Raw genomic sequence first — 24,349 nt, forward strand, 5'->3', positions numbered from 1 at the left:
CTGGCTATTTAATTCCACTAAACCTCTAACATACCGAGTGAGAAGCTCTAACGATCTAGTAAAAGGGCGTCTTGTAAACCCGCGGTACCCTGTTTATTTCTACCGGAAAGCGATGATGCTTCCTGGTTTAACAAGTAGAATATTTCTTATATACTTAGTCTGGCCATAAATACTGTTACAATTAAAAATAAACAAAATATTACATTTGAATTTGGAATCTGTCATTTTTATATGATTGCTCATTGAGTTTTCTCATTTTGGCGCCAATACATTGTACAATATTTTGCGATATTAAAATGGAGTGGGGTGATTAAGAGAACCGAATCGCTGTGATTGCATTACACAAAGTAGGTATGGAGCCAAATGCAATTTTTAAAACTCTCCATACGCTTGGTATTAGTAAAATGTTTGTGTACCGGGCTATTAATAGGTGCAATGAGACCTCCTCTGTTTATGACAGAAAAAGATCTGGCCGTCCACGTATTGTTCGTACGAAAAACGTGGTCAAAGCAGTAAGGGAAAGAATTCGATGACTTAGGACTTGCAGCCTATAAAAGACGTACTGGTCATTTCTTAACTGATAATTTAAAAGAAAATAGGGTGGTAAAATCGAAACAACTACTGAAGCGGTACGCAAAGGGAGGTCATAGAAAAATTTTGTTTACAGATGAGAAAATTTTTACAATTGAGCAACATTTTAACAAACAAAATAACCGTATTTATGCTCAAAGCTCTAAGGAAGCTTCCCAATTAGTCGACAGAGTGCAACGTGGGCACTATCCGACTTTAGTGATGGTTTGGTGGGGTATTAGCTATGAAGGAGTAACTGGGCCATAACTTTTGTGAAAAAGGTATCAAAACATCGGCACAAGTGTATCAAGATACCATTCTTGAGAAGGTAGTGAAACCCCTTAACAACACCATGTTCAATAATCAAGAATGGTCCTTCCAGCAAGACTCGGTGCCAGGTCATAAAGCTCGGTCTACGCAGTCTTGGTTGGAAACGAACGTTTCGGACTTCATCAGAGCTGAAGACTGGCCGTCGTCTAGTCCCGATCTTAATCCGCTGGATTATGATTTATGGTCAGTTTTAGAGAGTACGGCTTGCTCTAAACGCCATGATAATTTGGAGTCCCTAAAACAATCCGTACGATTGGCAGTGAACATTTTTCCCGTGGAAAGAGTGCGTGCTTCAATTGATAACTGGCCTCAACGTTTAAAGGACTGTATTGCAGCCAATGGAGACCACTTCGAATAAGCTTTTTATATTAAATTGGTTTATATTTATGTATTAAACTAAAACACTGTAAAAGTAATAAATGTTATTTGACATAGTTTTTTTTTTGTTTTCCTTTGTAATAGTATTTATGGCCAGACTAAGTAAAACAAATAAGGCTTAACTTCTGTCTCAAGCTGGTGGTGGCATTTCCCGTTTATGATGTTTATCAACCCCGGAAATTGATGAGCGCAGAGCAGTGAGCATATTAAATTAGAAAAATAGATTTTGTAAAACGGATTTTTTTAATGTTTTTTTTTTCTTGCTTAGATGGGTGGGCGAGCTCACAGCCCACCTGGTGTTGAGTGGTTAATTAATCAGACGATACTATTATGTGATGTAATATGTAAATATTTAATAAAACTACACTATACTACGAGTATTATATTAATAACCAACTTACTTGAAGATTATTACGCTACAATTTTTATCCTACGTCTCCTTAAAATTATTGATACTGCCAATGATTTAAATAAAACTAAGTATCACTGGTGGTAGGACGTCCTTATGAGTCCGCACGGATAGATACCATCAACCTGCCTATACCGGCCGTGAAGCAATAATGCGATTCGATTTGAAGGGTGGGGCAGCCCTTGTACTGTAAAAACTGAGACTTAAAACTCATGTCTCAAGGTAGGTGGCGGTATTTACGTTGTAAATGTCTATGGGTTCCGGTAACCATTTAACACCTGGTGGGCCGTGAGCTCGTCCACCCATCGAAGAAAAATAAAAATAAAGTAACCTGTTCATAAATTGGAATATTAAAGGTATTTGAATATGATGTCATAGAGCACACCATTTTTTTTTTTTTTGTTTTGTTTTATTTTTGTTTTTCGTGCCGTGCTTCGCAGAATCTACCGTCGGATCGGAAACGCGACCCACTGAGAAGATCCGGCGAGAAACTCAGTGGGCTGTGTCTGAGAGTTAATTTACTCGTCTAGCCCTTCGTCGGGTTCGACGACGCCAAGCGACGGGTTCGATGAGAACGGTGACCGGTGCTTGAAGTACCTAAAAGCACCGTTAGCGGATCGGGAGGATCCGAGATGACGTGTTTTGGGCGACATCGACTGCTTTCCATTCTGTCCGCAGGATCGGGAACGTAGTTACCGGCGGTCACGATGAGAGGGTTCTCGTGTCGTGCCGCTATATCGAAGTGGCGCATCGACGCCGACAGTAGATACTTACTGATGGACTCTAAGTCCAGGACCATTTTGTACAATAACGATACGAAAGGTATTGCGAAAAAAGACAGAGCATCTATCAAAATCTCTACTAGAACTTTTTAATAGTTGTCTAAGACTTTACTTTGATCACTTTATTTAACAATAAAAACCTAACAAACCAGACATCGATTGATTCTTATGGATCTTTTGTGGTATCCCAGATCCTTATTCCTGATCTTTGAAATCTACTAGGCTGTCGTGTTCACTGAATATGTGGTAACTCATTAGCATCTTACGAAACCTGAAACTTTTTCGGAGCTGGTTTCTGCAAAACCATTATAAAATATGTATAACTACGTCAGATCTTTTGTATGGTTAGACCAGAACTTTTATTCTATCCCAAAATGGATTTGTGTTAGCAAATGTTAGCGCGAAATATAATTTTATGTACTCATTCGTATTTAATTTTTTTTTAATATTGCATACATGGGTGGACGAGCTTACTGCCCACCTGGTGTTAAGTGGTTGCCGGAGCCCATAGACATCTACAACCTAAATGCCGCCACCCACCTTAAGATATGAGCTTTTAAGGTCTTAGTATAGTTACAACGGCTGCCCCACCCTTTAAGCCGAAACGCATTACTGCTTCACGGCAGAAGGCAGAAATAGGGAGGGTGGTGGTGCCTACCCGTGCAGACTCACAAGAGGTCCACCAATAACTACGCAAGTTATAACTTTGCGGGATTGATTTTTATTACCCGATGTTATTCCTTCACCGTGGAAGTCAATTGTGAACATTTGTTGAGTATATGATTCAGGTCTTAACTAAAATATTCTAGATTCATTTCTGGCTAGTTCATCAACCTTTTAATTAGCTTCAATACAAACGTGGTACTAGTAGGTTTGACTAGGTAAAAAGGAGGTTTTCCCTAACGACAATTCGAAGAATTTCGTTTCTATATTTTAAAAGTCGTTCATAAAAGATGTATTTTTGTGCTGATTGTGGGTGCAGCGGTGTTACGACCCTTCCCCTCCCTAGGCGCCCTTCCCACACCACTGCTAGACTCATATTAGGCGCGGTAACTCCATTCCCGCTATTAAAATCTTTGGTCAGCCCTCCAAGGGCCACCAAGGCCAAGTTTTATTTTAATTTTTTTTGTTGCTTAGATGGGTGAACGAGCTCACAGCCCACCTGATGTTAATTGGTTACTGGAGCCCATAGACATCTACAACATAAATGCGCCAACCATCTTGGGATATAAGTTCTAAGGTCTCAGTATAGTTACAACGGCTGTCCCACCCTTCAAACCGAAACGCATTACTGCTTCACGGCAGAAATAGGCAAGGTGGTGGTACCTACCCGCGTGGACTCAAAAGAGGTCCTACCGCCAGTAGTTACGCAAATTATAATTTTACGGGTTTGATTTTTATACAGTACACAGTGCCGCTCTCTACAGAGGGAAAATACCTCACCTCACCACTAAAAATACCTCAATAGTTCGTTCTTAGGTTTTTCAGGTTTGTGTATGCCAATTAATTTATTGACAACGATGATTGTTGATGATAAAATTGACGTACGAGTCGCTGGCAGACAAATAAACCACTCCATGAAGCTTACACCACAGCAGCGAAATTTGCTTGTAAAGCGCCATCTATTAACGAAGGACTATATTGTATTGCACTATCTATCTGATTGCAACTATGTACTATAGAACTAAGTTACAATTCAACTGCGGCACTACTAATAAGACTGGTGAAAATTATCGAAGGGAAAACCTTTTTTAATAATATTCTGAAAATGTTTTTCTACTTCATTAAAATTCAATATCTTAGTAAATAACAAAATTCCTAATTTAAGATAGTAGTATTTCAAAAAAATATTATAGCGCCATCTGTTAGTTAATATTGAAAGCAGTTCTAGGAATAGTTCCAATAGTCATGAGTAGATGACGTTATAATTTCAGACATTGATTTCTACAACATTTGTTATCACTAATCAAATTCGTTTTTCAGACGTAGGTACCTATATTTTTATAAAGGTGCACCTCGCCTGAAAACATTTAATCAATAAACTACAAATTAGTTAACAATAGATAAATAGCATTTGGTGGCCATTTTGGCAACTACATAGATTATCTAATTTTTTATTTCAATTACTAGCTCTTCCAGAGCGTTTTGTTTACCCACTTTTGTTTACACACTTTGTTTTGAAGTCGTCGCGGCCTAAAGGATAAGTAAGACGTTCGGTGCATTCGTATCTTGCGATGCATCGGTGTTCGAATCCCGTTGGCGAGTACCAATTTATTGAAATACGTACTTCGCAAATGTTCACGATTGACTGAAGTCGTCGTGGCCTAAAGGATAAAATGTCCGGTGCATTCGTGTTGAGCGATGTACAACGAATAACGAGTAACATCGTGTAATACAAATCAAACCCGCAAAATTATAATTTGCATAATTGCTGGTGGTAGGACCTCCTGTGAGTCCGCACGGGTAGGTACCACCACCCTGCCTATTTCTGCCGTAAAGCAGTAATGCGTTTCGGTTTGAAGGGTGGGGCAGCCGTTGTAACTATACTTGAGACCTTAGAACTTATATCTCAAGGTGGGTGTCGCATTTACGTTATAGATATCTATGGGCTCCAGTAACCACTTAAAACCAGGTGGGCTGTGAGCTCGTCCATCCATCTAAGCAATAAAAAAACATACTTTCCGGTGGATTGCGACAACTTGCACTTTGAGGTATTCGGAGGCCAGCTAAAGCTTGATCATAGCTCTCACTAAGCAGCAGAACTAATTTTGTTTGTCTACTGTCTGCGCGTGATAAGGGTAAACATTCACGCGCAGAACTTATCAAAAGATTCGGACGTATGTTACATAATACGTGATATTATGTTTCCATTACTTGTTCACAAGCAAATAGGACTGTTGTATGCCCGCCGGATTAGTGGCAATCAATAAAATAAAATAAAGTGAAAAGAATACATTTTAATGGCAGGTCTTGAAATGGATGAATATTACAGATAGATTCAGGTCTAGACTATTATAAAAGTTGTTTACTTTCATTAATCATCTTTTTATCATCGCACCTCCCGCCATCGGAGCAGGGTTCGTCCATATTATCTGGAACCGCTGCGTTCATCGACAGTGCGTTTCCAAAGATCTTTTTTGCCACGTACCATCCGGCCTTGGAATGAACTCCCCTCCACGGTGTTTTCCGAGCGCTATGACATGTACTTCTTCAAACGAGGCTTGCGGAGAGTGCTTTATGGTAGGCAGCGGCTTGGCTCTGCCCCTGGCATTGCTGACGTCTATGAGCGACGGTGACCACTAACCATCAGGTGGGCCGTATGCTCGTCTGCCTACAAAGGCAATAAAAAAAAAAGTGTGTGTGTCCGCTCCGACGCACGACTGGAGTTTACTGGATATAAAAAATTAAACGAAACAATACGAGAAATAGTTCTATATTACGACAACACGATACACTACAGATTATTAACAAATTAACGAGACACAAAACAAACGACTAACAAATATATGAAAATACAATAATGAGAGAAACGCGCGATCAGTACGAGGCTTTGTGGCGGACTGCCGGCGCAGCAGCCCGGCGCGCATTTCGTGTGACATGCGCAATCAGGCGCATAACGCATTTCGTGTGACATGCTAGTACGATTTTGGTCCCCATAATTTTCATACCCCGGGCCTATATATGTAAATCGATTCTAAAGGAGTAAACTCCAAAAAATGTCTTGTTTTTTTGTTGTTGCCTTTTTGTGTTTTTTTTTCTTTCACTAGAACTCGTAATTTTATGTGTAATTTGGTTTTCTTGTTTTCCATAACTAATTCGGAGGCTCGCTTGTTATGTACATTCTTAAAGGTTTGCTGACTGCATACATCATTTAGATTGCAATCCAGATCAGATTTAGGTTTTTTTTTATTGCTTATATGAGTGGACGAGCTCACAGCCCACCTGATGTTAAGTGGTTACTGGAACCCATAGACATCTACAACGTAAATGTGCCACCCACCTTGAGATATAAGTTCTAAGGTCTCAATTATAGTTACAACGGCTGCCCTACCCTTCAAACCGAAACGCGTTACTGCTTCACGGCAGAAATAGGCAGGGTGGTGGTACCTGCCCATGCGGACTCACAAGAGGTCCTACCACCAGTAATTACGCAAATTATAATTTTGCGGGTTTCATTTTTATTACACGATGTTATTCCTTCACCGTGGAAATCAATCGTGAACATTTGTTGAGTACGTATTTCATTAGAAAAATTAGTACCCGCCTGCGGGATTCGAACATCGGTGCATCGCTCAATACGAATGCACCGGACGTCTTATTCGTTAGGCCACGACGACTATTTGTATAATTTAGTTAATTTGTAGGTAATGTACTGTAATGATTGTGATTTGTTTTCATAACATCATTATCCTGCCCTTCTCCCAGTCACCTGGGGTCGGCGCAACATGTTTTCTCCTTCCATACTCTTCTATAATATACCATTTCTTCGCTCACTCCCCTCTTACCCATATCGTCTTTCACGCAATCCATCCATTTCTTCTTAGGTCTGCCTCTTCCTCTATATCCTTCCATATTCATAGTTAGCGTTCTCTTACCAACCTCATTTTCATTTCGTCTCATCACACGTCCATACCACCTAACGCGCACTTCTCAGCTTCTCCGTCTCAGGTGCCACTTTCAGACTTCCTCTTGACATATTCATTTGTTTTATTTTGTGAACCGATAAATAAATATCGAGATAAAATAATTTTCGATCAGTCTACTTTACGAGGAAATTATTGTTTATTGCGTGACCATGGCCGACAAACGGGCGGGTCGAGGATTAATGCGATTATCGAATCGGTATCTAAATTGTTGTTCATAAACGATAAAGCAATGAAATTATACTTTTTATTGTAGCATTATCACGTAATACGGTGGGTTCCTACCGGGTTTACATTGTTCACACATTAGACACGTGAACTTCACACTCGCTTCTATCTGAAGGAAGTGTTAACCAATAATATATTTCAGTTTTATTAGTAAAACCAACCGTATACCGACAAATATGGCGATATTTCATTGGAATCTACTTTTATAATGAATGAACTCCGAGTGAAAATTATTTATTAACTGACCCGGCAGACTTCGTAGTGCCTCATTCGATAAATAAAAGATCTAAACTTTTGTATAAAATAAACTTAAAATAAAACAAAAGAAATCCGTCCGTCAGGGGACACATTAAAGGAAAAACAAAATTGTTATTTTTATTTAATTCCGAGAATTTTCATATTTACCTACCTTTTAAACCTTTTCTGGACTTCCACAAATAATTCAAGATCAAAATTAGCCAAATCGGTCCAGCCGTTCTCGAGTTTTAGCGAGACTAACGAATAGCAATTCATTTTTATATATATAGATAAATGGAAAGCAATTGGTTTAATATAAATAAGTAATATAAACGAAAATCTAAACAAGGCCATTTGAGGATATGCCGTTGATTTAATATACCCTGTATGGCTCCCACAACTAAGACGAACAAAAATTGACATCTTCCATGTTGCATACAGTCAAAAGAATTCTTCTAGCGGTAGAGCCTCGCGCCAAATGATATTACTTTAATTCATTTTTCGGGGACAGTGTATATATATTATATATAAGAATATATTATATCGGACCGCTGAGATGGATCTAATGGCACCTCGTGATATAAAGCCGTCCAACTTAGGCTGTGCAGGTCACTAAAGATTAAGACATACATGTTCAATCAAAATATGAACATTTGAATTTTATTGTAAAATTGTAATGGTTACACTTAAGTGCTAACTAAGTTAGCTAATTTTAAGATTTGCTCTTGGCAATCCTCTCTTCCGTTCCAGCCTTTTAATTTTAAAACTGTCGTCGTGACCTAAACGATAAGACGTCCGGTGCATTCGTATCTAGCGATGCACCGGTGTTCGAATCCCGCAGGCGGGTATCAATTTTTCTAATGAAATACGTACTTAAAAAACGTTCACGATTGACTTCCACGGTGAAGGAATAACATCGTATAATAAAAATGAAACCCGAAAAATTATAATTAGCGTAATTACTGGTGGTAGGACCTCTTAAGTCAGCACGGGTAATTGTAAAATAAGAATAAACGTGAATGTTCATTTTATAAGCCTGTATATATCTTATTTACACATGACTTATTGGTCCTTCGAGCCGGATATGAACCAGCAAACTATGTATGTATGTTCATGCACTTAAAACTTCGAACTTAAAACATTACATACTTCAGCTGTTGTGTAAAAAGACATTGAATAAATACGGGTGATAAAGCCGTTAAAGAAGCTTGAATTAATTTTGAAATATTTTTGTTTGTTATAAAGTCGAAATTACGTAAGAACAGTGATAAGGGCACGGCGGTATAATTCGCTCAACACGCTATGAATTTATGAATATTGTGTTTCGCTTCATGATCACAATGAAAAAAATAGTATAAAAATTCACGCGCCTACGTTTCTGCCTTATTGCGGATTTTACTAAGGTATTCAAATGGCTTACGTCGCTTTGGTGCTCTTGTTGGTGGCAGGTAAGACCGTTTTGAATTAAACGACCTGACCTGTTAGTTGTAATCAAAACTCTCAGACATTAGAAGATGGATGACGCAACGTAACTTTGGGACATGGGGTCCAGGTCTTAGTTGTATATTAAAAGGGTTTTTTTCGGACACGGTGCCAAACCTTACGCATGAGGTTGCGCTTAGGGGGTTTGCGTGGTATGAGGATCTTCACAGTCCACAGATGTTGGGAGCGAATCGCGGACCCAAGTATTTTGGGAGGAGAACTGTATTTAGTCTTCTTTGGTCGGGAAAATTCGGACCCCATTATGCTTTTGTACATGACTACGATTGGACGCGTTTTTCATAATTTATCTCCTGAAAAGTATGGTCTATCAGTTGGATAACGTTCCATCTCTGTTTCCTTTTTAAAATTTCACAATATTTTTCAGCCGTGAGCTGCTCCAGCAATGATATCATTGGCACTCCCGTTGAAGTCACAACGTTTCCCAGTATTGTCCAGGTTGAGATCCGCGTAGGTGATTATTGGATCCAGAAGTGCGCTGGAGGTATCATCACCAATTACCACATCGTCTCTGTCGCCACGTGTTTTAGTGGAGCGTGAGTATTGGATATTTAAGGTCATAGTGTGTAGTGTAGTATTGGCTTAGGTCCTATTTTTTTCATACATATCAATAAATGTGACTAAAACAATCATGAGAAGTTGTACAGAAACGTTTTCTGAGTATTACACTAGCATATACGATCTTGGTCTTTTTAAGAAATCTTTATCTCCCATCTATCCCGTATTCTTTTCGTGTCCTTACGACCTTAGTATCCATCTGATCTTAAATAGTGATCGTAACATTGTGAAACATCTGTTTGAAGTCTTAATTTTAAAGTAATAATGGCAGCTCAACTCTTCAAACTGGAGCACAAGAATACTTCGCGGCAGAAATAGGTAGGATCTATCTAATTGGTCTAAGAATAAACGGTGTGGACAAACTCACAGTCCACCTGATGTTAAGTGGTCACTGGAGCCCATAGACATCACGCACATGTGCCACCCAACTTGAGATATAAGTTCTAAGGTCTCAAGTATAGTTACAACGGCTGCCCCACCCTTCAAACCGAAACGCATTACTGCTTCACGGCAGAAATAGGCGGGATGGTGGTACCTACCCGTGCGGACTCACAAGAGGTCCTACCACCAGTAATAAGGAGATATTCTATTTATTATTACGATTGTCACTATACAGTAACTACAGTCCAGAACGCCGTCGAGTTAGAGCAGGCGCCAGTCGACGCGGTGAAGCCGGAAGTATTGTCTACGTTATGCAGGAATACAACCACTATTACTTCGGTTCCTTGGACGCTGACGGTGACATAAGCGTCGTCCGTCTCACCGGTCCCCTGACCTTCAGTACCGGCATAGCTCAGGCTCCTATTGTCGGACAGGGGATTGAGCTGCCTTCAGGACTTAAAGTTGTGAACGTTGGCTGGGGCACCACTGTTGTAAGTATTTAATAATCAATTCCTTACCTTCGGCACCGCTAAAAGGCTCTGTTATGGTGCCTAATGTATATATATAAAAATCAATTGCTGTTCGTTAGTCTAGCTAAAACTTGAGAACGGCTATGGAATGAGCTCCCCTCCACGGTGTTTCCCGAGCGCTATGATATGTCCTTCTTCAAACGAGGCTTGTGGAGAGTATTAAGCGGTAGGCAGCGGCTTGGCCCTGGCATTGCTGAAGTCCATGGGCGACGGTAACCACTCATCATCAGTTGGGTCGTATGCTTGTCTGCCTACAAGGGCAATAAAAAAAAACCGCTGGACCGATTTGGCTAATTTTGGTCTTGAATTATTTGTGGAAGTTCAGAGAAGGTCTAAAAGGTAGATAAATATAAAAATGCTCGGAATTAAATAAAAACAACAATTTTGTTTTTCCTTTGATGTGTCCCCCGTCGGAAGGATTTCTTTTGTTTGTTTTAAGTTTATTTTATACAAAAGTTTAGGTCTTTTATTTATCGATTGAGGGACTACGAAGTCTGCCGGGTCAGGTAGTATACTTATAGTATCTCGGTTCTATTGTCTGCCTGCCTATCTTTAGAAGTCGGCCCTAACTATTTTGAATGATGTATATTCTTAAAACATGTATATGAATGATGAAGGATAGTTCGTTGCGTATTAAAATCGAAACCCACCTTATCATTTATTAGCGTCATATCCATCCTATCTCAGTACTGAAGAGTGCAAACGTTCCGGTTTCCACAGCGGAATAGTAGCTATATTCGTGTCCATTCAATTGCCTTCAATCTGGTGGTTTATGGTATTGAAAAATAATCCTTGATGTGATATGTATAGGTTCTAGTAACCCAGATCCTACTAGCTGAGTCAAGAACTCGAGTTCCTATCTAGTGAGTGGTCGTGGCTTACACGACTACGTCAGGGATAATACGTTCCCCGGTCGCCGCCGACCCAGCTAGCCTTATTCGCTGACGACACAACCGTTTACTACTCAAGTAGAAACAAGTCCCTAATCGCGAGTAAGCTCCAGAGTGCAGCGTTAACCCTCGGACATTGGTTCCGAAAATGGCGCATAGACATCAACCCAGCGAAAAGCACAGCAGTGTTATTTCAAAGGGGAAACTCTCCGCTTATTTCCTCCCGCATTAGGAGGAGAAATATCACACCCCCGATCACCCTCTTCGGCCAACCTATACCCTGGACCAGGAAGGTCAAGTACCTGGGCGTTACCCTGGATGCATCGATGACATTCCGCCCGCATATAAAAACAGTCCGTGACCGTGCCGCATTTATTCTCGGTAGACTCTATCCCATGATCTGTAAGCGGAGTAAAATGTCCCTTCGGAACAAGGTGACACTTTACAAAACTTGCATAAGGCCCGTCATGACTTACGCGAGTGTGGTGTTCGCTCACGCGGCCCGCACACACATAGACACCCTCCAATCCCTACAATCCCGCTTTTGCAGGTTAGCCGTCGGGGCTCCGTGGTTCGTGAGGAACGTCGACCTACACGACGACCTGGGCCTCGAATCGATCCGCAAACACATGAAGTCAGTGTCGGAACGTTACTTCGATAAGGCTATGCGTCATGATAATCGCCTTATCGTAGCCGCCGCTGACTACTCCCCGAATCCTGATCATGCAGGAGTCAGTCACCGTCGACGCCCTAGACACGTCCTTACGGATCCATCAGATCCAATAACCTTTGCATTAGACGCCTTCAGCTCTAACACTAGGAGCAGGCTTAGGGACCCCGGTAACCGTACTCGTCGAACTCGACAAAGAGTTCGCCGTGCAACCTAACCCATGCATCAGCCCGCTGAGTTTCTCGCCGGATCTTCTCAGTGGGTCGCGATTCCGATCCGGTAGTAGATTCATTCGCGAAGCAATTGCTCTTGAGTTGTTAGGTCTCCTTCGGAGGCGCTCGGGCAGTTGTTAGCAAATCCCACCCCTCCTGGCTGAGCCTTTGCTCGCCCACCTGTCCTGGTGAAGCTGGAAAGGCCTCCGGGCCACCAGTAATCTTTCAATCATAAAAAAAAAAAAAAAAAAAAAAAAAAAAAGGATAATACGTGTCTATACAACATATTTTATAAAGTAAGGGCATCGTCTAAAAAAATTAAATCCTGTATACCTACTTTTGAGATACTAAGTATATCCTACCCCTTTGAGAAGTATCTACATTTTTTTTTTATTTTTTTTTTTTTGCTTATATGGGTGGACGAGCTCACAGCCCACCTGGTGTTAAGTGGTTACTGGAGCCCATAGACATCCACAACGTAAATGCGCCACCCACCTTGAGATATAAGTTCTAAGGTCTCAAGTATAGTTACTTCCTGTCTATTTCTGCTGTAAAGCAGTAATGCGTTTCGGTTTGAAGGGCGGGGCAGCCGTTGTAACTATACTGAGACCTTAGAACTATATCTCAAGGGGAGTGGCGCATTTACATTGTAGATGTCTATGGGCTCCAGTAACCACTTAACACCAGATGGGCTGTGAGCTCGTCCACCCATCTAAGCAATAAAAAAAACCTGTATTTGTGATAGGGTATATATATCTTGAGCTCGCAGGGGCAAGTATTTTTGGGTCTTAACACAAAACTTGAGTTGAAGTCTTAGTTTCATTGAATTGTAATTTGAATTGCCGATTGTATGATGCATAAAAATGACCTCAGTTATAAAACCCATACTTATACACGTATTTTAATGAGCTTGTATATTATAGTAAATAAAAAAACTAACAAAATACGCTTTTATAGAAAATCCATAGAGGTGATTTTCAGGATATTATCAAAATAACCCTTCTACTCATTTGTTCATAAAATATTTATAACTACTTACTGATACCATGCACCCCACGCTTTTTTTTACAATAAAATGATTTTTCCTTACACTATTTTTAATTCAAATTTATTAAAATTTCTTTTCTATTTTTAGTTGGATTTTCTATAAAAGCGTATTTTGTTAGTTTCTTTAAACTATTATTTATTTTTCATTATTTAGTTGAATTTCAATTTTTTCAATTTTTTTGTTAAAAATTGAATTATCATCGGTCCTTAATAAGTATACCAAATTTCGAGTTAATCCGACGTTTAGAAGGGAATCAAAATCATGTTCAAAGATTCCGTTACATACTAACATACATACGTCTGAAGCTAATAAAAGCGTGTTAAGAATAAATCGCATCCGTTCTCTCATTTTTACAGCAAGGGAGCCAGGACGTCGACGACGCCTTGTACAAACTCGACCTATTTACTCAGAATAATGACCGCTGTGTCGTTAAGTACCTTTATGCAACTAACCCCAGAGTCGTTACCGAGAATATGATCTGTGCCGGTCTGTACGGGAAAGGTCGGGACTTTGACGTCAGTGACCTTGGTTCCCCCCTCTACTATGACAACGTCCTAGTGGGTCTCCTCTCGTTTGGCGTGCCTAACGCTGATGATGAGTACCCTGTTGTCGCTACTGCTGTATCGTTTTTCAGTAACTGGATCACCAGAACCGCCGTTTAATATTAAGGATAGTTACTTAAGAATTAATTTGTTCATGTCTTGTACGTTTGTTTTTGTTATGTACTTTTAGAGCTGACGAGAAAAACTGCACTAAAATTGTTTTTGATTCTGAATAAAGTTTCAAAAGAATATTTGTTGACTTATTTATTTATTTATTCCATTCAATACAAAGTCAGGCTTACAGTTTTCACAAAAAAAAAAACATTATTAAAATTATTAAGTACTATTATGATGCTAAAAATAATATTATTTTAGAAAAAAGTATTCCCCAACTATCGGCAAACACGTCAGCATCCTGGATTTCGGACAGAAATTCGCTTAACAGCGCAATTGCCCTGACCGTTGGACAGTTCCTAGCTCTACGGGTCCTCAGTCCTTACTCAGCCTCAACTTAGTTTTTTTAAATAAAATTATATATTGCTAACTAGCGACCCCCACTCACTTCGCTTCGAAAACTGTTATTTATTATTGATTGCTCCACTATTTGATGGATGTTATTAGACATATAAACCTTCCTCTTTAATCACTCTATGTATTAAAAAAAACCGTTGCGTAGTTTTAAAGATTTATATACATATACATACATATACATATACATACATAGGGATATAGGGACAGAGAAAGCGACTTTTTTATACTATTTAGTTAAGACATAACGGTTAATCTTGTGTTGTACTCCTCCTTCTTGCGTTGATAATTCTCAATGCTGAGTGTCGTGGCCTCACTTAATTCAGGATTATCCTGCGCCAGACTTACCTATCCTCGCCTGCACGGATGGCATCGTGCACTGAAGTGTAGCCTGTAAAGCGTATTTGGTTCGATCAGCGCATTGGCTTTCTGCAACCAAGCCTTCTTCCGGATACCTTGCAGGTTTTCTAAATCGTCACCTCTCTTTCTGGAAATGGGTGCAAAGAACTTTCCACGCGCATATACCTAGTGCTGAGCGACATCGGAATCTTAAGCTTGCTAAGGATCGATTCGTCGGTTTGGCGTTCTTTTCAACGCAATAGGTCTTTATCAAATATGGACATCGAATTTCGAAAGGTTTTAATAATTTTGAATTTTAGTTTCTATTCACTCTGGCTGAGTCTAATGATGATTCAATAATAACGAAGAGTGCTTAAAATAAATATGAATTATAATAATTCCACTGCGCAACTAAATCAAAGAACAAAGACCATAAGTGCTATTTTGACCTGAATACATTTTTTTTTATTTATTTTTTTATGATTGAAATGTTACTGGTGGCCCGAAGGCCTTTCCAGTTTTACCAGGACAGGTGGGCGAGCAAAGGCTCAGCCAGGAGGGGTGGGATTTGCTAACAACTGCCCGAGCGCCTCCGAAGGAGACCTAACAACTCAAGAGTAATGGCTTCGCGAATGAATCTACTACCGGGTAGGAATCGGGACCCCCTGAGAAGATGCGCCAAGAAACTCAGCGGGCTGATGCATGGGTTAGGTTGGACGTCGACATCTTTGCCGAGTTCGACGAGTACGGTTACCGGGGACCTGAATACAAATTTTTATAATAAACGTGATCGTTTTCTTAATAACTGTTTGCGATTTATTTTTAATCTTCCTAAATATGATCATAATATATCTTCCTGTTGTGTTCAGCTCAACTCAGCACTTGTACCTATTCGCCAACGTCGTAATTTGCGTGCACTGAAGACTCTTCATTCTTCGCTTGTGTCTATGTGTTTCATATCTAACTCCCGATTTTCAATATCTTCGCTCCTGCTATGATTGGGCCCTACGTTCTCTCCATAGCTCTAGTTATATTCCTAATTAATTTGTTGTGCAGTCTATTCTGCTATGATATGTGATTCCTCCCGATAACAGAACTGTTACTAACCAGTGCGTGTTCTAGTTAAAGGTTAGGCGAATGCTGTTGAAATACTTTTTTTATAGCTTAGATGGGTGGACGAGCTCACAGCCCACCTGGTATTAAGAGTGGTTACTGGAGCCCATAGACATCTACAACGTAAATGCGCCACCCACCTTGAGATATACGTTCTAAGGTCTCAAGTATACTTACATATATCTTGAATCTTGAATGTATTAAGTTTATGTTAGTAGATTACCTCGAATACTGTGTAAACTATATATGTATATATTTACACTTATGTATAGTATGTACGTATTTTTGTGTATGTGTATGTGTTTAATTTATTTTTCAACGCACCTACCACTATCGTGATTCTGAATCGGTAGTAAATGCGTTCGCGAAGCAACCCCCTTTGAGCTGTTAGGTGTTCTTCGGGGGCGCTCGGGCAGCCGTTAGAAAACCCCAGCTCCCCTAGCGAAGCTGGAAAGACCTTCGGAATAATAGTTATTTTTCCATCCATAAAAAAAAATGCTTATTAGTTTTTTTTTAATATGCTCTTGTCTCTGTCTACTGCTCTTCGTTTATGCAATTTCCGGAGTTGATAAACGTCAAAACATGAATGCCACAACCAGCTTGAGAGGGAAGTTAAGTCTTATTTATTTTATATAACGAATATTCTACTTGTTAAACCAGGAAGCATCATCGCTTTCCGGTAAAAATAAACAGGGTACCTCCCCTGCGGGCTTACAAGACGCCCTTTTACTAGACCGTCAGAACTTCTCACTCGGTATGTTAGAGGTTTAATAGAATTAAATAGCCAGTTTAAAATTATTATTTTATTTTAAAAGAAAATATTAGTGAACGTTTTGTAGGATCCATTCAGTGAAAGAACTGATGCTGGTGAGTACTACGGGGTAGATGTCATTGGCATTGCTCTTTCCAAAAGATACGATGCCTACTAGCGCATTTTGGAAGAAGGCAGGGGCACCCAAGTCAGTATTGTCGTAGTCGCGGCCACCAGCCCGGACCAAACCGGCGCAGAATTTGTTATCAGTCACGACGCGATCATGACCCTTGTACTGTTCCCTGCAGTTTTCTTTGTTGGTCACAATGAGTTCGAGCTTGTGGAGGTTGCCGTCAGATACACTGCCGCCTTGCTGTTTAAATGAAATAAATGGTTTGAATGTAGTTTTATTCTACAACACTTTACTGGTGGTAGGCCTATTTCTGCCGTGAAGCAGTAATGCGTTTCGGTTTGAAGGGTGGGGCAGCCGTTGTAACTATAATGAGATCTTAGAAATTATATCTCAAGGTGGGTGGCGCATTTACGTTGTAGATGTCCATGGGGTCCAGTAACCACTTTACTCCACCGACCTAAGCAACAACAAGAAAAAACACATTTCGGTCTGGTACTGGCCTTTTACTATAGTAAATGGGGGACATTAGTTTATCTGGTTCACAGTGTCGAGCTATTGCCGGATCTCAAAGGCAAGACAAAATATAGCAAGAGTCACAGCCAGTCCACTTTATATCAAACCACCGCTAGATATTAATAAATATTTAAAACGATATCTTCATTGCTCAGGAACGATTAAGACGCCCTCATTTTCGAAATAAGGTGAGACATGTACTTTAAAAAAACTAACTATGCTACCACTGACACGATATTAAAGTCGGCCAGATTTGTCCACGAGTACATAATACATAATTATAATATACAAGAAAAGCGAACAGACCAAAAACCCTACTACGGCGTAATGGCATTACTACAGTACACCGGTGTTTTTTCAGATGAGGTCGGCTAAATACCTTGTTTCTGCTCATTGATCCCACAATAATAAAACCAGGCCATAGGTAAGACCTATTGGGTAGTTAAGACACAGTTAAGACCTTAGGTGTGGTTTAGTTTGGTTAGAGGAGTGTCGGACAGTGGTCCAGAAAAGGGCATTGAGTGTAATGCCAAGTTTTAGCAAATGACAATAATAGTTAAAAAAATAAGAAATTGGAATAGATACTTACAACGGTAGTTCCCCATCCGAGCAGATCAACAAAAATACCCTGGGGTATTACGACACCTTGTTGGATAATAGCACCCTGCTGGATGTTTGGGCCGAAGTGGATGGCATGTGTTACTCGTACGATGCTCACATCCTTGTCGTAATTCTCCTCAGAGAATTCGGGATGGTTAACAGCAAAGTGAACATAAGATATTTCACCGGGCTCACTGCGACGGGAAGATCCAGCGATAATGCGACGGTATGCAGGATCGTAGAATCTAAAAATAATCACATTAAATACTAAATACTAACCAGATTATATTACGTGTTACAGAATATTCTGAGGATTTTCACGATACGTACTCTCCATGGAAACAGGTAGCAGTTGAAAGGTAGTGGTAGTTGGTGAGAACAATACCAGCGCACTGTTGGAACCATTGATTCAAGATGGGTAGGAATACTTCAATTTGGACCAGGCTGGGATGCTCGCCAATAGACACAGGTCTACCGAGATCGCTAGCAGTGCAGCTGCAGACGGCTGTATGGGAAACAAGAGCAAATTAGTATAAACAGGTATATTTATATGAATTGCACTGTGGGTTCAGGTTTGTTGTGAAAATTGATAAATGACAAGGCTCGTTGATTGGTTTGTAAAATAGGAATGTTTTGATAAAGGCTTAGTTATCGCAAATGAAGCCGCGCTGATATCATATTAAAAGCAAGTTCAATGTTAGGTGAACAATATGGTTTTGTGGATTTCATAAATCGCAACACACAAATCCTCGGTAATGAAGTTAGTTAGGTAACTCTATTTTTGTAGGCTTATGAAGGAGATCACAGCCCACCTATACTATAAAAAGTTACTGAAACTCATAGACATCACAACGGCTGTTTCACCCTGGAAGCCAGAACGCATGACTGGTTCACGACAGATATAGAATGGTAGTAGGGATAGTCTCAGAGGAAATCCAAATTCACAAACTTTCGGCTGCTCTTTTTATAACTCCATATAACTCATTAATAGGGGAAGTCAGGTTGAATGATTCATATTTATATATACATAAATATAATATTAGAACATACAATATATAAGATTACAGCAGTTCACAGTATTAAAGTAAAAATTTATAATTACCAGCGAGCACAGCTACGGCTAAGGTGAGAACGGAAACCATTGTTCCTATCGAGTCGAATGGAGATCTGATGAACGAATAAAATATTCGCTCCTTTTATAGATACATACATGATCTCATATTTATTACGTAAACTTTTTTTTATCAATATACAATAAAAGATTTATATTTAATCCACCTAATAGCAGAGATTAGGCGGTAGTTGTAGGTACTAGTTCGCAGGGGATATCGGAGAAATACTTTTCAGATTAGATACGGTTTCAGTGCTCTCTTGGATAGGTGGGTATCGGGCTTTCTCAATATGTGACCAATCCAATGCCACTTTGGCGTAAGGGTCTCATTCTCCATTGGTGTCTGCTTGGTGATCCTCGATGATGGTGATCGAACAGTTCTTAATTTTCGAAATTGCTCCATCAATTTTACTGAACTCTTCTGAATTGAACTTCATAGCGTGTGAGACGGTGAATAGATCACACACTAATACACAAAGCTGGATGTGAGCTGCGCAGGACTGGTCATTGTGGTGAGCCTAGGGGGTGGCCTACGTCCAGCAGTGGACATCTGTGGGCTGACGGTGATTTCATCATCATATACGACCAATCCATTAATCAACCAGCCCATCTGCTATTAAAAGGTTACTGTACCCCAGGAAATCTCTACGTAAAAGGCACCACACACTTCTTGTAACATGAGGTCTCATGTCCCAATGTATGTGGTGTAATGTAAGTTCCCAATAGTATAATATAACAGATGACATATTCTTCAAATCGAAACGCATTACTGCTTCGTGGCTGAAACAGGCAGGGTAGTGGTGGGTTCTTCCTTCTCCGCACCGATCCGTCGCCACCGAAATCACTAAATGAACTCAGTGGTCGCCAAAGTCAACAACGACGAATTTGAGGCGATAGTGGAAGCTGACGATACTGAAACTAAAACAATATTGGTCCACTTGCTTATTACTGGTGGTAGGACCTCTGTGACTCCGCACGGGTAGGTACTACCACCCCACCTATTTCTGCCGTCAAGCAATAATGCGTTTCGGTTTAAAGGGTGGGGCAGCCGTTGTAACTATACTGAGACCTTAGTACTTATATCTCGAGGTGGGTGGCGCATTTAAGTTGTAGGTTTCTATGGGCTCCAGTAACCACTTAACACCAGGTGGGCTGTGAGCTCGTCCAGCCATCTAAGCAGTAATAAAAAAGAAACCTTGCATCATATTGGCAAATTGAAAGGACTGAGTGGGTGCCGCACAAACTGAACGATAGCCAGCGCGACGAACGCTTTAAGGTATGCCTTGCGATGCTCAACAGACACAAAGGAAGGGATTTTGAGCTCAATTGTCTCTTGCAATGAAAAATGGATTCTTTTTCATAATCTTAAGAGGTCATCATCTTGGTTAGATCCTGTCCTGTAATGTCGTCCATTATTTTCGGAGCTAAAGTTCTTTGAGGCGTCGTAGGTGGTGTGCGTATCCATATAGGTAGGGTCGTCGTGGCACAAAGGATAAGACGTCCGGTGCATTCGTATCTAGCGATGCAACGGTGTTCGAATCCCACAGGCGGGTACCAATTTTTCTAATGAAATACGTACTTAACAAATGTTCACGATTGACCTCCACGGTGAAGGAATAACATCGTGTAATAAAAATCAAACCCCCAAAATTATAATTTACGTAATTACTGGTGGTAGGACATCTTAAGTCCGCATGGATAGGTGCCACCACCCTGCCTATTTCTGCCGTGAAGCAGTAATGCGTTTCGGTTTGTAGGGCGGGGCAGCCGTTGTAACTATACTGAGAGCTTAGAACTTATATCTCAAGGTGGGTGGCGTATCTACGTTGTAGATGTCTATGGGCGTGTCCGTGTACGTTATTTACGAGAGACACGTATTTACGTGACGTAATACTATTATACTAATGTAAATACCGTCCATCACCCACCTTGACTTTGAACTCTCAGTTGTATTGTACAAAGGCTGCCCCAGCCTTCCAACGGGAATGTATGTGTGCTTCATGGCAGAATTAAGCAGAACGGTGGTACTTACCTACCAGGGGTTATTGTAAGCCCTTCTATAAGTAATTATCCAAATGTATTAAGATTTTGAGTTTAATTTTTATACACTACTAGCTTTTGCCTGCGACTTCGTCCGCGTGGAATAGTTACTTTGGCATAACGCTAAATTTTACCCGCCTCTTCATTTACGTAGAAAGTGAAAATATTTTTGAATAATAGGATGTTAAGGAACTATTTAAGGAACCAAAATCACGCTCATTAACCGACTTCAAAAGAGGAACTTATCAATTCGACCATAATTTTTATCTATGTATGTTCACCGATTTCTCGAGAATGCTTGAACCGATTCGGATAATTCTTTTTTCTCTTTTTGTTCGAAAGCGTATACTTCCCGAATGGTCCTGTAATCGTCAAGATCTGATGATGGAGAATCCTAGAGAAATCCAGAAAAATCTATAATTGTCAAAGCCTATCTTGAAGTGATTTGGGTGTTTCGATGTTGTAATGAATAACGTATTTATTTGGATAGAGATTTATACCATCTTCAAAAAAACACCTTCACAGATAATGCTTTATTTTAGAACAAATTTGGTTAGCATTAAAAGCGTTATAGACCTTAACATAGAGACATATAATAATAATAATAATAATAATAATGTTTTTATTGCAAGTAACCATGACTCATACAAATTGTTTGTAAGACTTACACCTATGTTAGTAGTCATATTTACATCACAATGAATTACTGTCGTAACATCCCATGGGAGATGGCACCACAGCGACCCCTGTATACACAGTCCAGCCTGCTTGCGATCATGCTCAGGATACTGTTGGAGCTGGCCCTCACTCTGCTTACCAGAGATGCACACCTCTTACGCATGGTAGCGTAAAAACAATCTATGTGCGGTCGCGGACTTTTTTTTGGATCTTTTAAATGGGAACAATTTTCTCATACATTATTTTAGCGAAATTTTAACCGTTCCCGCAGCGCACGCAGCGGAAGCTCTCAAAAGGGAAAAATACCCCGTTTTTGAAACATTACCTAGTCAGGTCATAAATTCTGTCACATGTTTAATGTAAAATAATTGAAACAAGTTTATTCATTATGTAACCATTCATATACCAAAATGAACTTAACAAAACATAGATTCTTATGACACTAAAGTTTATTCAAAATTACCTCCGTGATTTTGAATACAGGCCTTCAATCTGCGCGGCCAGTCGTCTATCGCAGCACGAACGAGGTCCATGTCAATATCGGCGGCTGCCTTAATCAAGGATGTCTTGAGTGACTCGAAATTGGGATGAGGCTTTGAGCACGCCTTTTCCTCTAAGTGTTGCCATATCTTGTAATCTAACGGATTCAAATCTGGACTGGAGGAGGGCCAGTCTTCGTGCCGGATGAAGTCGATTTCACGCGCCGCCAGCCAGTCTTGTGTGCTCTTCGCTCTATGAGCTGGCGCCGAATCTTGTTGGAATACCCAGTGCCTGTTATTGAACATGGTATGAGAAACAGGTTCCACAAGGTTCATCAGGACTGTATTTTGATACACAACTGCATTCGTTTTTACACCTTTCTCACAAAAATGTACCTCTGTTAAGCCCCAATAAGAAACTCCCAACCATACCATGAGCGAGGATGGAAAATGACCTCGTTGGACACGCGGAATACGGTTGCTCGCTTCTTCACTACTGTGTGCGTACACCTTATCATTTTGTTTGTTGTAGCTCTCTTCTACGGTAAAAATTTTTTCATCCGAAAAATGAATTTCCCGATATCTTTTTCCCGCGTACCGCTTCAACAAAGCGCGGCATCTCTTCAGTCTCAGGTCCATTAGACGAGCATTCAAACGATGTCCTGTTTTTCTTCGATATGCCCGAAGCCCTAAGTCTTCATTTAACACCCTTTTCACCGTGGTTCTGCTTAACCCCATCTGAAGGGCCAACAGTTTCTGCTTACGTTTGGGATTTCTTTGAATTCGCGCCTTCACAGCTTTTATCACTGCTGGAGTTCTAACAGACCGAGGGCGACCACTTCTTGACCTGTCATCTACACTAGAGTCTTCATTGTATCGTTTGATGTTACGATAAACGAATCTTTTGGTTATATTCAAATTTTTCAGTATGTTAAAAATTTGAATTGGCGCGTAATCGCAACGATGCAACGCATAACTGCAACGCGGTTTTCTTTAAGCGTCCACTCTATATTTAAAAATGAGTAAAATTCTAAAAGTATACAATTTTATTTTCATGAACAATTCGAAATTCGAATTCAATAAACTTTCTTGTGGCCAGCATTCTAAAAGAAAAGTTTTTACTGTGTGACAATACTTATGACCTGACTAGTTATTTATTGGTGCTCTGCTTGCATTTGTCTTAGCGTGATGTTATATAGCATATAGCCTTCCTCAAGAAATAAGCTATCTGACTCTGAAATAATTTTTCAAATCGGACCAGTAGTTCCTGAGATTAGCTCGTTCAAACTAACAAACAAACTCTTCAGCTTTATAATATTAGTATAGATTATTTTAAGTATATTTATCGTTAGACAAATTGGTATTTGTCTACCGGATTTGAAGACCGTCATAGTTGCTTGAGAAAAGTTGGACATTTCCTCCCGCGTGTAAAATTGGCAAACACGTGGGAGTAAATGTCCAACTTTTTTCCCGCGGTGCACATACTTTTTTTTCTCCTACCAGGCCGAAAGTTCGTGGAGTACGGAGCCGGGGTCCAGGAGCGAAGCCCTGGCTGGGGTAGGGGGGCGGAGCCCCCCCCATACTCATAAAAAAACAATTTAACTGTTTTTTAATATTTAAATAAACTACTAATAATTAAATAAGAACTGTCTGATGAACTCATCTTTGTTTAATATTTCACTATTAAATTTTATTGCCTTTTGTTTATTTCACTTTTACACTAAACACAATATTGCAAATTACCCGAGCATAACAATAGCGGAGAATTTTAGGTGCGTGAGAGCAGACGTAGACACTAACGCGCATGAGCTCTTGTACCCAGGGAGAAAAAGTTACACTTTCTTCCCTGTATAGCGGGACGAAAACCGAACTTTCGGCGTCGGTAGGAGAAAAAATATTTATAACTAATTATACATATTTATACCAATTTATACATATTTAGACACATTTATACATATTTATACATATTTATACTTATTGGGTACGGTTGGCCGTTGGGGCCAGAAAGTTCTTGAGTGGCGACCGCGTACTGGAAGACGTAGCGTGGGCAGTCCTCCCACAAGATGGGCCAACGAACTATTGAGGTTCGCGGGGATCCGCTGGATGCAGGCAGCGCAGGACCAGTCTTTGTGGCGAGGCTTAGGGGAGGCCTATGT

General features: G+C 40.1%; 2 protein-coding genes across 2 annotated transcripts; one reads left to right on the forward strand and one right to left on the reverse strand.

Annotated features, from left to right (window-relative positions):
• Window positions 1–8,740: 8,740 nt before the first annotated feature.
• Window positions 8,741–14,159, forward strand: LOC101742627 (trypsin, alkaline A). The gene is made up of 4 exons (XM_004923233.4): window positions 8,741–9,025; window positions 9,445–9,613; window positions 10,252–10,507; window positions 13,723–14,159. Exons 1-4 carry the CDS (start codon window positions 8,989–8,991, stop codon window positions 14,026–14,028), a joined length of 768 nt encoding a protein of 255 aa, XP_004923290.1. The 5' UTR covers window positions 8,741–8,988; the 3' UTR covers window positions 14,029–14,159.
• A 2,517-nt stretch (window positions 14,160–16,676) lies between these two features.
• Window positions 16,677–19,041, reverse strand: LOC100101175 (trypsin-like protease; the record flags this gene model as incomplete). The annotated part of the gene is given in 4 exon segments (NM_001099803.1): window positions 16,677–17,012; window positions 17,875–18,130; window positions 18,216–18,390; window positions 18,988–19,041. Coding segments are annotated over 4 exon segments (774 nt in total). The 3' UTR covers window positions 16,677–16,709.
• Window positions 19,042–24,349: the final 5,308 nt, after the last annotated feature.

The sequence above is a fragment of the Bombyx mori genome, chromosome 7 (assembly GCF_030269925.1).
Source record: "Bombyx mori chromosome 7, ASM3026992v2".
In the NCBI taxonomy this organism is placed as follows: Eukaryota; Metazoa; Arthropoda; class Insecta; order Lepidoptera; family Bombycidae; genus Bombyx; species Bombyx mori.